Source organism: Anas acuta, chromosome 1 (genome assembly GCF_963932015.1).
Source record: "Anas acuta chromosome 1, bAnaAcu1.1, whole genome shotgun sequence".
Taxonomy (NCBI): Eukaryota; Metazoa; Chordata; class Aves; order Anseriformes; family Anatidae; genus Anas; species Anas acuta.
The window spans coordinates 101,668,157-101,684,491 of NC_088979.1; the positions used below are offsets into that span (position 1 = coordinate 101,668,157).

The following is a 16,335-nucleotide window of genomic DNA, read 5'->3' on the forward strand; positions in this document are numbered from 1 at the left end:
AACCGCAATTCACTGAAATCAACTGGAATAGCTATGCAACAAAGGAAATCTTAAAAAGCATGGGCTAAAGCTTTACTGATCTTTTACTCGTCTCCCTCAAGTTTCACTTCTTCCCTTGATATCCCATTTGATTCTACCCCATGTTCCTTTCCTTTTCCAACTGTCCTTGTGCTCCTAACTTGCTCAGCACATTCTTGAAACTATTCTTGTTGCTAAACCCAAAGTCATTAGCCACGTATCCTAGCAACTACAGCAGCAGATGACCTTACTTAAGAGGGACGTACTTATCAAGTTGGGAGCGGGAGAGTTCGTATCTCATTACTGAAGTAAAGGATATGCTTGGGGGATGGGGTGGGTGGGCAGCCACACATAAAAAGGGAAGGGTTATTATAATAAAAATTAGGATTAAGATTAATTTTAAGCATGGGGATACTGTTTAGCCCAACATCTGTAGACCACTATGAATTCTGAGTTTTAATGCTTGGTCACGTTCAAATGGTCACGTACAACTTTGCTCAACCTGAAGTATTTAGGAAAAGGCAACCAGACGACTTCGGACTTACTGAGGTCCTGCCTTCTCATCCTCAGTTCTGACTGTCACCTCCCTTTATGCCAGTAAAACACTTCATGCAAAAAAGCACAAGTTTCAGTAGTACAAAGCCAGACACAGAAAAGCTGAGAGGCTGCTGTAGCCTCGGTAAGGATTTTCTTACGCTGCCATGACGCCCCACCCCATAGAGAAATTTTGCGTTACACCTACACCAGCCAAGCTGCTGCCAGCCCTCAGAGTAAGCAGCAGGGCTCATCCCTATGCTGCACAGCCACAGAGTGACTTGACTTAATGAACTCGTCCAGTAAGAAAATAACACACTCCAAAAGTCCTCTGTTGTACCAGCTGAGTGATTTCAATCATCAGCTGCACAGCACTGACTCTGACAGTAGGAGAGGAAGAAGGAACCCAAAACCACCACTGAAGCAGCAACAACCTAGATGGACACGTGCAGTCACACCAGATGTAACCACATCGCATCTGTAACGCACCTGGGTGTAATGTGAAGCTATACCTTCACACTGCACTTAAGTGGCATTAAGGAATCATCGTGACATAGCATTTAGAAGAGTAAAAAGAAATGGTGTCCAACCATTACAGAGATTTTTTTCAAAGACAAAACAAGAAAAAACAACAAATCCTGATACTCCTTACTTACCCATACAAAACCCTGCCTCTCCTCTACCAGTCCACACCAACTGCAGCAGCTGGTTTGTGCTTTCAGCCCTGCGAGTCACATGTTTTCCAGCTACCCAACTGATACTGAAGGGTTATACAGCCACTAAGCAATCAAGTCACATGGTTCATTTTATTTTTTTCCTGCCAATTTGATGACATTTAAAAGGAAGATGAATGAAGCAGTCCTTTTGCAGTGTGAAAGCATTAGGCACATCTGTCAGTCAATGCATTAGGGAGTTTAAGTACAATCAAGCACTTAACTGAGCAGCCATATTACTTTCACTTGAGTAAAGGGGTTTGGGCTCTTCCGAGCTAGTGAGCCACGTTTTTTCATAGCACATGCAAGTTTTACATTAAGATTGAAAGTTATTTTATTCAGTAGTATATTTTTGTTGCTTTGTGAGTTGTCTTTGTTGTTGTGGTGGTGTTTTAGAGTAGCTGCTTGTTTTTGCCTCCCTCCTCCCCACTGCAAGAAATAGCCAGAAAGGAACATGTTCAAAGAACTAGAATATCCACCCTAAATAGACAGAAAGTTAATAAGTCATTATATGTATACATATGCATTATTTTATAGGTCTTAACTGAGAGGGAACATTCCTCATAGCTTAAGTGGTGAATACATCTAGAAGGAAAAAACAGAAAATGCAGGATCTATAGATATATGAAAATTCAACTACCTATACAATATCACTCCACACTAGTTAAAACAGCTGTGAATTTAAGAAGTTTTCATCCTTCTTCCTACACACACCCCAAATATTTCTTGTTGATTAATCATCTTTCAACATGCCAAATGTAGGTTTTAGCTGCAGGGCATGAAAGATACAACTCTATGTGCTACATCACAAAAAAAAAAAAAAAAGGTAGCAGCAAGCAGAACTGCAAAACTTGTGACCATTGAGCACTTCAGATGCTTCTCAAAAGCAGCTAAAGGAAATCACGTCACTGCTGAACAGCTCAGGACTGGCTGCAGCCTACAGCCACCAGAGCTCAGATCCCACTTGTCTATCACACTGCAGTTTTAGAATACCTGATCCAACAAGTACATGACATCCAGAAACAAATTTTTACCCTTCACCCACACGAGTCTGAGGTTACAGCTGATCTTTTGCTTACAACTAAGACCAGTGATCCCACTGAGTTGGATCCAGAAACAGAACAGGTAAACAGTACAACCTTATAAAACTTTACAAAAATTTAATGCTTTTCTGACTTTAAACCTCCCTGAAGACGCTCACTGTGGAGCCAGAAGAATGCCAACTACCACTTGAAATGGATGCAAAAATAATCCTTGAGGTAACATCTAGCCATACAACTGACCAATTGCCTGATTTAGCGATGTAGTCAGACTCCCCATAAAAGCTCCCCAGACCAGGGTTACGTATTTTTCTCACGTGGGAGAACACTGATCACACACAACTAGTCTTCCGCCATCTTCCTGGTACTCATTCCTGCCCTGTAGCAGGACAGATTGTTGGCACAACTCTTTCTTGTTCCAAATCAGGCAATCTTAACTGGTTAAAAAACAAAACAAAACAAAACATAAAAGGTAATGTAAGGATTCTCAATTCAGACCCATTCACCCACACAACTAAGACAGCTGTGCAGTAAATAAAATTACCAGCAAGGATGAAGGGTTTGCTATGATCCAGCTCCTACTGAAAGAGGTTAGCTTCACTGCCACTTACTCCCATGACAACAGGCTGAAGTGGCTCTTCTAATAACCATTCCCTGTCAGATGCAAACTAGTAAAAAGATGAATTTAAATAAAAGGCAGCATAAGCTAGCTAACTGTGTATTTAGCCAGCAGTGACTAAATTGATGTAATTGGCAGGGAAGGTATTCTTACAAGCTGCTGAGCCACACAACTGTTGAAATTTATTTAATGTTTCACACAGCATCTAAAAGCTTCATGAAATGAATCAGAAGTTGCAACATGAGCAAAAAGGGAGTCCCTGACATTAAAAGCTTATGAACACATGCAAGCAACAACAAATGATGAAATTAGTTAGACAGTACTATGAATCAATACTGGCCCCAAAAACAAGCTCTCTGTTGCGTATTCATCTCCTAGGTCACTGTGGCAAATGAGTTTTAAAACACTCCAATAGCAAGACAGGTCCAAAGATGCTTACAAGGTTACAAGGAACTTCTTGAAGCACGAATGGAATCAAAGGCAAAACACAGAAGTACTCATAAGAAACTTTTTTTTTTAAAAAAAAAATTTTTTTTAAAAAAAAAAGGAAAACAGCAGTGAAAGCCAAAAAAAAAAAAAAAGTCATTTATATAGAGATGAAACTACCACTGCTGAAGTGGAATCTGGTTTGGAGAATGCTGTGACAAGCACTGAAAGTGAAGACAGGCAGACAGGCAGCTGATGCTTGATGCAACACAGGGGAAGCTAGCAAGGGGAGGCAGCCAGAGCAGAGCAAAGTGACAAGCTATAATCATTTTTGCAGCACCACACTGAATGCATAAAATACTTTCTGATAAACAGAAGATTAGATAAAGCAAAATGATTGTAATTCAAATCTAAAGGCTGATGTCACAACAGTAACTAATTAAACCCAACAACCTCAGCTATTGCTGGTTAAAGTTTTTCATATGACTTGAAAATACTATTATTTGGGAAATCTAGGAAAGGAGAATTGAACATCATTTAACTGTCCACTGACATGAAAAGCTAAGAAGAACTTGAACCCTGCAAGCCGTTAAAATAATTTTTCAACTGACCAAGCATATGCGGCTTAGCAATAGAGACTAGGATGGGAATGATCCTGTGGTATCGAAATTCAAAAGTCAAATTCTGTAAGATCCTGGTGCTGCATAAAAACATGAGCAGGCTTAAGTTCCTTCTTACACATACTTGGCGAAGTATACCAGCCACCAAATGCTGGCTGACTTAGAGTGCATCAAAAACAGTTGCATAACCATAAGACCTAACAAAATTATCTGCCAGTGGTAATAAATCACCACCTCCTTAAACCAAAATTCTGCATTATCCTTTGGAAAACAGTTTAATATACATTTTCTCATTAAAAAAGTATTCAGAAGCTGAAGAGTATATCATTTTGATTAGCCTTCTAAAGGATTTGTTGGTGACAGCTACCAAATTAATTTAAAGAGAGCTTGCACATTTTGGGAACCCCCCAACTACTTGAAGCAACCAATCATACTCAACCAAAATACGTAACAACAGACCTTGCACATGGCCATCAAGTTTCACTTACCACAGTGCTTGGAGTGCATTTTTAGATAGAGAAGAATTATCAACATAGCTTTAGAAAACGTCTCACAATTACAAAAAGTGATCCAAATATGAACTCATACTGTACGACCACAAGGCAGCCAAAGACTCAATTTCACTACCCCAACCAGTTCTGTGGTCACATTGCAGTAGCACCAACTCAAAGAGAAACCACCATGAGTTATTCATCAGTTGCACAGCCAAGTAACACAGAGGCAGTTGCTAGAATCAATGCAGGACTAGTTACAACGACAGGGTAGAAGAGGACGGTTCTCCCCTTGTATCCTTGTGTTCAAGGATGAACCCCTTCCCTCCTGCAAGGGGAAGAGGAAGTTCCCAATTTGATTATTTATGACTGTGAAATTGACCTTAGCAGAGAGATTAAACCCCTGCGCTGGGTTCAGGGACGGCTTACACCCAGACACCTCTCGCTTTCAACACAGAATAGCACAGCATGGTTGCCGGCTGAGGGTCTATTTTGTACAGTCAAGAGAAGCCTCCTGATTTATACAAAATCAGTAATTTTGAGTCTTTTACTATTAGCAAGGTGGAAACAAGGAAAGTTAGACTTACAGGAAAGGAGGGAAAAAAAAAATAAAACAACTTTCAGTAGAAGCCCTGAAGTACCACAATAAATTACTCCACTACCACAAACTCAAGCAAGGACTTGAGCAGCTAGCTAGACCATGCTCCACTGCCAGCAGCTTTCACACAACTGCACACAAATGGCTTCTTCTAACTTTGGTCCATACAGAGAAAGGCAACTTACTGCTCTCTGTTTCCTCAAAGGAAACACCGTGCATCTGGACCACTGACAGAAATATTAATTCTATTTAATAGGGGGAAAAAAAACAAGGAATCCCTGATCAGCTCCAATGAAGAACTATTTTTTTTTGTTTGTTTCTTTTAGAGGACTATGAAATCTGTGCATCATTCAGGCTAGTCATCCAAATAACCATGCAAAAATATTCCTAATCAAAACACACTATGAATATATTACTTTAAGAAGTCATCCAGTTTCACAGTGAAGTTTGAAGACACCTGTAACACTTCTGTAAAGCTGGGGCATGAAATCTGGTTCCGGTTTTGCATTTCATCGTATAACAATTATCTCTAGTTTTATAGCATTGTAATATTTGATATCTTAGCAGGGATCCAGCTCATTTACAGCATATCCAATAATTGTGCTCGAGACGATCTTTCTTCCCCAGCTTTTGTTACATGAAGTGTTTCAGTACAAACCTTAATCACTAACCCAGACATTAAATACTTGTGATTCATAGTTCACGCACAACTTCTGCTTAGAGAAAGCGAGTTAATGCAGAACTACCGATATCTCTTTACGCATGAGATTAGAGCCCATCATTCTGTTAAACAGGCAGAATTTTGATCCCATGAGTAATTTCCCCCATGACATCAACACGGTATTAGCATTTCAACAGGAAACAGAATCTGTCCTCCTGCCAGTGCTGATGCGTGCTCTGCTGTAGACCTTAACCTCCTCAGGTGTTCTGTCACCTTCCGCAGTTTCACATAAATTCGGGCCACCTCTAGGCAGCACACAACATGTTTTTCGAAGTCACTTGAAGGAAGCGTTGACATTGCACGCGGTTCAACCGAGTTCACGCCAGCCACCTAGCCAAGCGTTTGCCTACTTTTTTGTTTCGAACAGGCCAGGCACGCTTTCGTTGCTGTTGTTTGACAACATCCACCCCTTTGTTCTCTCCCAGTAAGAAAATCAAATGGATTCGGGTTTACGTGTAACGCAGAGGCTTTCTCCCACGTCGAATTCCCTCAGCTTTCCACCAGAGCCTCCAACCGCCCTCAGCACCCTCACTGAGCCCAGAACAATTGGGCAGCGAGGGCTCGACGAGCCACCCGGCCCCTTACACCCTTCCACGCTAAGACCAACTTGGCGGCTGGATGCAGGGTCGGGGGAGGCGCTGGGCGCCGATTTCTCTCGGATTTCTGATTAAATTTGATTAAAAGCACTCCTTTTCGCTCCCATTCCCCCAGCGGGGCGAGTCCCCTCCCCAGCCCCGAGCTGCTGCGCCCGTTCCCGGCAGCCTCGCACACACACCCTACCGCCACCACGTTAAAGATTAATTAAAAAATAAATAAATAAATAAGCAAGATCAATACAATAAGGGGAGAAGGGACAAAAAAAAAAAAAAAAAAAAAAGGAAAGAAAATCGAAGCCCGCAGGTCGCCTTGACGCGGCGAGGTGGCGGAGGGAGCCGAAGCGCGGCAGCCCCCCGCCGGCTGGCGGCGAACAAAGCCCGGCGCCGCCCGCCGCAGGGCTCCGAGCCTCGGCCACCGCCCCGGAGCCACGGGGGAGAAGCCGGGACACCGGCACCGCCACGAGGACCGCGGCCACCGCCCCCTCTCTCAGCCCAAGAGCGCCCTTTCCCCTCTTTTCCCCTCTTTTCTCCTCTTTTCCTTTCCCTCCATTCCCTTCCCTTCCCTGCCCTTCCCCTCCGTTCCCTGCCGGTTCCCTCCCCGCCACCTGCCCGCCCGTCCCGCCCCGTCCCGTCCCGGCGCCCACCGGCGGAGCCGAGCAGGGCGAGTGCCAGCAGCAGCAGCACCGCCAACGACGGCGGCGGCAGCGATAGCGGCGGCTCCATGGCGCGGCGCGGCGCGAGCGGGCGGGCAACCGCCACCAACGGCTCCGGCCCCGCGAGTCCCCCCGGGCGGGCACCGCCCCGCCCCGCGCGCCCCGCCCAGCAGGTGAAGCGCCCGTCACTTCCGGGCCCCGGCGGCCGAGGTGTGTGGTGGCGGCCGGTGGCCGTGCTGCGTTGGGTCGCTGTGCGCGAGTAGCCACCGCTGCGCAGCAGTCTGATGGGTACACCGCAACGCCAGGGCTGGTAGCGGGCATCAAAGGCTTTCTGCCACTGTGGCTTATTCTCGTGAAGGGATACGCCGTGCTGGTAGCGCGTCCTTTGATGTGCCCCCTGCCCCGTCCGTACTGAGAAGCTGTCCCCATAATAAAAATGCTTACACAAACACAAAACATCGTTTGTGTCCTTACGCTGTTTTTGACAGGAATTGTGTTACTGTTAATTGTGGTATTTTTCTTTGATGCCCATAATAAACTCCAAATACGTTAATACTCTATGGGTGTGTGGGAGATGAAAGCTTAAAAAGCAAAGTCCTCTCTCCCCTTGTAAATTTTAGATCAAATGAGCATTAGGGTATATATTAGGGTATTTTCCCGACTGCTTAGCTATAAAGGACGTGTTGCTCCTTCCATTCAGTCAGGGATTCCTAGTGATGCAGGTGGTGGTGTCTCCATTTCTGCTGGAGTAATGAAGGCGTGAATATGAGCTAGCATCTTTCAAAATGGTTGGCTGCTGTAAAGAAAGCTGCAGCTTTTACCTACCATCTCACAATCTTTGTTTTTTTTTTTTCTTTTTTTTCCTGATAAATAGGGTAAATGCATTGCTATTTTCCATGAAGATGCACCTAAGTACTGCTTATTCCATCTTGTAAGGGCATGACAGTTCATAGTGCTTGTTAGATCTCCTTTCAAAAACAAACTTACCCACTACGATGCTAGAGACTGTACATAAAGGATAGACTTTTAAATCAGGGGAATTTTTTTGTAATGACAAAACAGAATTGTCTTTCCTCTCTATCCAGGAAAGAAAATAACATTAAAGTAATATTATGTTAAAGGGACTGGGACCTCAAAGTGGGGATATTCAGATTTTGTTTTCCTCTGTTGTTTTATATGTGCTACAGACTTGTGCTTTAAAGGGTAATCTGTTTTCAGCATCCTAGGCTGACTGGATGAGTGAGGTTTTTTGCTGTATATCCACTTGTGTCAACACAGAAATTATATGCCATGGAAAGTATAATGAGGCAATCACAATCATTACAGAAAGAGAAAATGATTCATCATTAGAATGGAGATGCTCATCCTTCTGTGGAATAAATCCTAGCTAGTAATTAAAATAAATACTGTACTGCATTTAGGAGACATGAAATCCACACTTTGTCTAGCCTAGACAGACCTATTTCTGGTCTCATTTAAATCAAAAGCAATACTGATGTACTTGTGTTCACACTCCTGAAAACTGTCCTACACTAGCAAATTAAGAGTACGTCAAAATGCATTGTTTAAATAATAATTTTTATTTTTTTTTAAGCAAAGATATCCATGCTTCCTCACTGCAGACCAAAGTCGGGGTAATAGGGCATAAAGCCACCAGATTTATTAGAGGATATGACACTGTAAATTTTGAGTGGCCTATACTTCCTGGAACACTAAACAATATGACGGAAAACACAACTGTGAAAATGACCAAAGCTATTCCACTCACAAAGGAAAAGGTCAAGTTCAAAACTTTTTGAACGGATTTTGACTAATGCTGACATTTTGGATCAAGCCCCCAAAAAAGCACCTGAACTGAACACGGAATCTGCTCCACAAGGAAGAGATATCCACTGGAGCGGAGACCTACAGTCTAGACCTACGTTTTGCAAATGTATAATTGCTTACCATTTTGTTTATGGAGAATGTTGTCTTGTGCTCCCGAATCTTAAGATTTAAGTCAAATGTACAACTGTACATTTCGTGTCTTTAAAGTTAAGAAAAAACTCGGTATGACAACCTATACATTAGTGTCAGTCTAAATTTATGGATATCCTGAAGTAATGCCAATAAAATCTTTTTTTAAGTTTTTGAATAGCTTTTTACACAAAAACCACAAATTCATAAGTAATTTTAAAATAAGCTTACAAAATGGGGAGGTGGTCAGTATATCCACAACTAAATCTTTCACAGCTTAAATAAAATGATTTGCAATTTCCCTCTACTTTTGTTGAGGATAAACTATCCGTCAATTCAAATCTCAGTTTGTGAGTAATTTCTGTTCCCTGCATTGGGAACACTTCCTTACCTACCCTTATCTACTTGACCTTCCTGTATAAGTGAAATAGCTTTTATTATTAATTCTTTTTTTTTTTTGGAGAAGAGTGGAAAAATATCAACTGAAGTGACGTAGAGATGTGATACAGAATCAATGAAATGGGACTTATCTGTGTTTCTATTACACAAATCAAGAAAATGTACAGCACGTGGTATTGTGACCCTGTCATGAAAGGAAAACAAGGGCTATGTTTCAATTTCCTCCTGCTGAGTGGAAGGGCCACTGTGGTCAAACAGCACAACTCTTGATGGAAAACTGCCCATAGGACTATATGACTCCTAACATAGATAACTGTATTTCTCGAGAAAATGAAGAGGAAAAAAAAAAAAAAAAAAAAAAAACAAACAATATATAAAGAGGAGGAAAAAGTCAAAAACTCCCTTGGGACTTTGATTTTAGATTTCTACTTGTAGAAGGGAGTAGACACATTTTTGTTCCAGGACAAGTTTTCTTCTTGACCAATAGACTGCATAGTTTACATTATAATTCAGGCTAGAGCCAGACAATAGAAGGAGCAGGAACATTTGGCCAGGAGAGTGGAAGGGGACAGTTTCTGTTCAGGCTGCTGCTGTTAGGTGTGAATCCACCCACAGGATGGTAGTTCAAATTAGGGGCGCAGCAACCCTGCCCTCTCCCTGACACCACAGTACTGCTCCATGCCAGCGCTGGGGCTCATTACACTAGCTAAGTTAGTTCAGGAAGCCAGGTTGGCCAAAGATGAGTACCTTTTGTTTTCAGACACCTCAGCTCAACGAGCTGTTTTCCTGCTTATTTGCCCGAGTGCCAGCTGGCCCCAAAAATGGGGCAGGCTGGGGAAGGGCAGGACTGTGTGCGGCCCAGCTGAGAGCAGTTTAAGCTGCTGTGCAACCACATCCAGAGCTACCAGAGGGTCCACCTGACCCAACCTTTTTTTTTTTTTTGTCTCCCCAGAAGAATCAGCGCTGTTTATACCATACTTTGTGCCCTGCTGTGAGGAGCAGGCAGTCTATACAGCCATTTTTTTTTTTTTGGCTCTAGATGCCCTTATCAACATTAGTTAAACCAGCCTTGGGCAAGTCAGGCTGATATGCTGAAAATAGCTACCAGGGTCAAGATACAGGCTACATTAAGGTCTCATCAACATGGGGAGATTACAGCAAAGGATTTTAGATGGCAAATTTACAGAGCACTGTGTATTTCACAGTAATGCTTTGAGTGCATGCTCTCGTGCTGTGTCCCAACTGGCAGAGCCTGGAGCAAAGTCAAATTCCTGTGTGGGACATGCCCAGCATTCCAGCTTCCCAACTGGGATTGATCTAGCTAGGTATCACCACCTACTTCCTGACCTTAGTTTCCACACCAGGGTGGATGGATTGCTGACTGGGAGAACCGATGATTGAGGTCCACATTTTTCTTTAATGATCTTGGGCTCTTTCCAATTAAGCTTTCATGAAATTGCTACCTTTTTATAATGATAACTAAATACAATCCCATATTGGGAAAAAGAAATACAAAAAAAAATAGCCAACAATAGCTGGGGTTTAATTATCTTTAATTCGGGTTAATGTTTTTCACAGACTGTCTTGTTCAGAGTTGAAATAACAGCTTTTTCGAAATTTAACACCTCAGTCAAGTGACAGTTGTTATCAGGGTACAATTCACACCTTGCTACACTCCGCTTTTGGAGAAACTGTTTCTGGCAAAGATGTCCTAAGAGGGCAACAATTTACACCTTTGCGGCCCTGTGATATTAAAGTTTAGAAATATAAATTGGCTCCAATAATTTTCTCTTAGGTTACTTACACTTGTGTGTCACCTTGGATGCTTAAACAGCAGAAAGTAAGAAGGAACACCAGTTCCCTACTGATGGCAGCTAGTTTTACCCAAATTTAAAGTTACACATTTACACTATAAAAGGGAAGCAGAACCCATGTAATATAAAATAGATTTAGTTTGTTTAAAGTCCAGAAGAAGAGTACACTGTGTAATTTGTCTTTGTAAAAATATTAATACTATACATCTTCTATTATATATTATATATATATATATATTTGTGTTCAGACTTTCATTGTATATGCATGTCAGTAAAAATGCAATGGTTCCTGATTGGAACAGTAATACAACTGAGAATACAGCTGTGTACAGTAATAAACCATTTTTCTGAGCTAATATTCACCACGAATATACCTGGATTTAAGAAAGCTTCCATTACATAGGAAGCAAAATAGATATTAAGCAATTTCCTGAAATGATGAGAAAGTGCTTCTTTAGCAGCTGATCTGAAATTATGCTTTCTCCCAAAGAGGTCACATTCACATTCCTTTCTCCCTTTCTCTCTCTCTTTGCATTGAATTTCAACTGAGAAATTTGCTGATGCCTTTATGACCCAGAAACAGCATTTCACAAAAAGCACAATTCTAGTCCCCTCTCTTCACTTACACAATCGCCAGACTTACCCTTGTGCCAGCTTTGATAGCCATCTGACAACTTAGTGAGCTAATTTAGCTCTCCAGACTAGCAAATAATTGTCTTCTTCACTTTTTTTTATCAGCTTAGTTTTCCTGCAAAATAGATTACTGACCATTGCTGGTGTCTTAAAAGCCATACAAGCACAAGGTAGGAGGAAGTGCAGCTGTGAGAAAGGCTTGGGAGAACAGGCCCATGCTTGTTGTTTGTAGCAATAACTAAATCATCTTAGATGCCTCATGAAATCTGGCCTTTCAGCTTTGGCCTATTTTCACTTCACAGCAAAATTAGCTGCATCACGGGGCAGTTGTGTTGAAGGAACCGCAACTACAACTGAAGAAGTGCTGGATTCCCACTCCTGCAATTGGCTCCTTGTGGAAGGAACTCATCCAGCTGCTTGTACCCCTAACATAGATCTTAAATATTACAGCCAGAGAGAGGAGTTATGTTCTTCCTTGCATGGCTTTTATGGGTTATACTTAGTTTGGGTCTCCAGCTGGAACATCTTAGCACTGGAATGGATTCTTGAATAGCCACACTGGAAACAAAACCCAAAAGGAAACCACCCACAAAAAAAGATAAAAGGTGCACTGGGAAAATTGGCATCTGTGGACAGAACGAGGGTGTTTGTAGTATGTTTTTCTAGTGCCCAGAACAAAAGGGATGATCCTTTGAGAATCGAACAGGCAAGACTAGGAACAGGAGGACACACTTGAAAGGACAGAGTAGAGAAACTGGAGCTGAAATCCAAGAGCATTCGTGAGCTAAGAGTAGTGGGAAGGGGTTTCTCCGTCCCTTCAGGGAGTTCAGTTAAGCAGAAAGATAATCGCAGATATGTCAGAGTCAATTCTTATCTAATCCCCAAATTAATTCTGGTCAGTTTTGATAGTCTTGAACAAATAGCTGATGAATGCTTGGACTCCATCATGAACTTTCAGATTATTTAATTTGGGCAAAACATTTATAAATGGCACCTTAGCACCTACTATCCTCTCTGGTATCTGCAGTCTACAGACACTGGTAACATTTTGTGAACTGGCACTCAGCTGCCACTCTCCTGCTAAGCAGCAAGTTTCTCCTGTTGTCACGGCAGACTTTGCCCAGTCATTAGCAAGCTGCTCAAGCCATTTCCTGAGATGATATCTCAGAACCCCTGAAGCAAGATCCTCAGTAATCAGGGGAAATCACCCCTTCGTACCAAGCTTGAGGCCTACTTTGTTAAGTGGCTTGAGGGAGAGCCTGTGACTAGAGCGGGCAAGTCTGCTGTGCAGTACTTCTAGTGACTGCAGTAACTCTGCTGTTACACAGCTATTAGCTATGGGAAGAAGCAAGAAGGTGCTTAAGACAGGAAAGAGACAACTGCATGTAACACTCACTTCATCTGACATTCATTTTCTTATTCTGTCAGCGAACCAGATCCCAGAAGCATGCCAGATCACTCCTGTTTGTGGTCTGCCAGCTCACATGTTTGAAGGTCTGGGTACAAGCCAACAGGGTGTAGAAGAACACAGTGTCAGCACAAAAAGCAGTGGGAGGAATAAAATAACAGGCCAAAAATAAGAGATAGGGACTGCAAGTACAGGATGGGAAAACAGACTGTTTCATCTGGTAGTGGCAAACCAAAATTTGATGCTGATGTGAGGAAGGTGTTCGTAGCTTAAGATCTCAAGAACAGGTGGGTGGGTAGGTGCCATTTCAGGTCCACTAGCTAGTTATACGGAGTCACTTGCGTATATGCCTGTACAACTTACTTGTTGCTCCACACGTCACCTCTCACTTTTCATCAGTGTGAGACACTGTCCTCAGCTGGCTGCTTTCTGAGATACTTCCTGTGTAGCTGTCTAGTATTCTCCATCTCCAGGGAAGCATGATTGCTAAGCTTGAACCTCTAAAATCTGCTTTTCACAGGGTAGCTAGAACAGCACTTAGAGCCAACTTCTACAAATGTATCTCAGTGTTAACTGGCATTGTTGCCAACAAAATAGTTAAATAACACTGAGGATCTGTATGTTGGGGCCAACAGTTACAAAGATTGTGACACTACTTCCAACAAATGCCTATTTTTGCTATATGTGATATCACTAAGAATGGCAATTTTCTCCAATATGCCTGAAGCCTTGTTCTATTTGGTCTTCTCTTTCATTTTAAAGTACCAGCTGCTACACTCATAAAAAGCGGAACTTTCATAAAAAATGAATAAATATTAGAGTCTCTTTGCAGCTGATAGACTGGGAAGAAGACCTGCAGAAATCACAAAAACAAAAGGCAAATAATTTTATTTTTTTAAGAATATTCATAATTTCTGATGCAATCTCAATACTTGGGGATGTGGAGAAAACTCATAAGTTGTTAGCTGGCAGTACAACATATTAAGGGTTTCTAGCCATTTCTGAGATGGGTGCTACATCCTCCTCATCTTCATCATCATTTCCACTTATTTCTGTCTAATCCTCAGCTTTGCCTCTTCAGGTTCCCTTCTGTAAATCCAATTTTGTTCTCAGGTAGACATGTATCCAGGCTATCCTAGATAGGCTGCCCAGAGAAGTGATTGAGTCAACATCTCTGGAGGTCTTCAAGAAATGTGTAGATGTAGAACTTAGTAAGCATGGTTTGTCAATACTTAACCTTGTCAATACTAGGTTAAAGGTTGGGCTAGATGATCTTAGAATTCTTTTCCAACCTAAATGATTATTTGATTTTTATAAATCCACATTTAACTATGTCAATCCCTAAAATCCCTAAGTTTTGTATAGCAAGACCTAGGAGCTTAATTATTCTGAAATTAATATTCAGTATCACTTATAGATGTCCCTCCTCTAAATCTAGCTGGCTGTCAGGGGGGTTCTCAGAAAGCAAAAGAATGGGTATGACTGCCTGTATAGCCAACTGCAACTAAAATAGTAGTCTTACTGTTAGCAATGTTTCCTTCACTTCCATCATGTTGCTCTCCATTTCCCTTATCCTGTGTAGTTACCATGTATCCTCAGAGTAGGTCCATCTGACTGACATACTGGGAAGTTAATCCTACAAAGGAAAACAAAATCCACCGCTTTTCCACCTGAGCCAAATGAAACCACGTGATCACTAGATCTGTCAACAGAAACCAGTCATTTATTGTGGTTGGTTTTGTATAAAGGGTTCAGCCCCTTCTGGCAGTAGTGTGCCCTTGGGTGAGGTTAGGCATCAGGCACAACCATGCCCCCCAGCCATTCAGGGAACAGAACGGCCCCTCAGCCCCTCCTTGCTGAAGCTGCCAGCAGTCCAAAAGTGCAATGTGAAACACCCTTTGCCTTTCATTGCTTCCCTCATTGCGGCCCCACCCCATGGGTGCAACTGGGACTTTGGACCATGGAATCTACTTTTTTTTTTTTTTTCTTCCCTTAATTTTAGGGGATAGTTTCTAATTCTTCATGTTTGAAGTTCTAGAAGAATTTTTACCCCTGGAAGAAAAAGTAAAGGTCCTTTTAAGACAGGACTTCACCAGTTTCTGCAAGGGAGTGTATGACATGGCTGCTTGAACCTTGCTCAGCAACCCAAGCAGAAGTCCTCCAAAGGTTGTCCCTAGTTGTGATTCTCTCTTTGTATCTTTGTGGTTCTCTGCATTGTATCTAAATACCTTCCTATCATAAGGGAAAGTTCCAGTTTGTATTCCAGGCTGACCTGGATGCATTTCTACGTTGCTAACTTTTTTTTTTTTTTAAAGGTAGGCTTATGTAACTTTCTTTCCTGCTGTTTAAACGGGTTGGGTTAGTTTCAATAGTGCTTTGCAATTACATTAGCTTGGGGGAAAAATGCTGACAGTGTAAGGAATACATATTTTCACTGATAACAACCTTTGTAATGGCTTGCATAACTATTTACAACGAAACCTGTTTAAATGGCCTCCCAGAGAGCCAGTGAAAAGTATTTGCTTAGTAGAAGTGGCCCCTAACTGGAACTCTAGCACTGTTAGTCTAATGTCAAACTACGATGATGTCATTGCTTATTGAAAGTGGTGCTTACTGCGGAACTGTGGTGTATTTTGGGGCATTATGCAATCACAGAATGAACAAAGAAATGCAACTTTGTTGATATAGAATGTTACAAGGAAATGAAACTACTTTTAAAATTCTGTAATTTGCTTTTCTGTAAGCATTTTTCAGTCTCCTTCATGATTTCAGCTTATTGCCTCTTGTTAAGTCAAATTTCAGTGGTGAATGTCATTACGAATTATATCTTAGTCTTTCATCAATTAGTGAAATGCTCCAGGAGGATGAGTAAAATGCATTCAGGAGTTCAAAACCAAATTGCAAGACATGGAGAGGAGAGGGGGAGGCAGGACAGCCAGATTCTTCATTTTGTTGTTTGCTGAAATCTCTGTGCAATTTGCTTCACTTGTCTGTTCCTTAGTTGTCTCATGTGAATAGCTGTATAATAAAGTATTTGCTCATTTGAAAGGGAAAAATGTGAAAAGATAAATTTAAAAACATATTTGGTAAACACTT

The 16,335-nt window shown here is 41.8% G+C and overlaps 1 protein-coding gene across 3 annotated transcripts in view; it reads right to left on the reverse strand.

Moving 5' to 3' along the window:
* The window catches only part of CXADR (CXADR Ig-like cell adhesion molecule), a 33,486-nt gene extending 25,974 nt beyond the window's left edge, over positions 1 to 7,512 (reverse strand). Inside the window, exon 1 of one of the 3 annotated variants that reach the window (XM_068690216.1) lies at positions 7,021 to 7,191. In XM_068690216.1, the coding sequence (XP_068546317.1) occupies positions 7,021 to 7,099 (79 nt within the window). In that variant the 5' untranslated portion in view covers positions 7,100 to 7,191. Of the gene's footprint in view, positions 1 to 1,208; positions 1,231 to 7,020 lie in introns of those variants that run through there. The other 2 variants (XM_068690236.1, XM_068690227.1) reach the window with 2 other exon arrangements.
* Between the last annotated feature and the right edge of the window lie 8,823 nt (positions 7,513 to 16,335).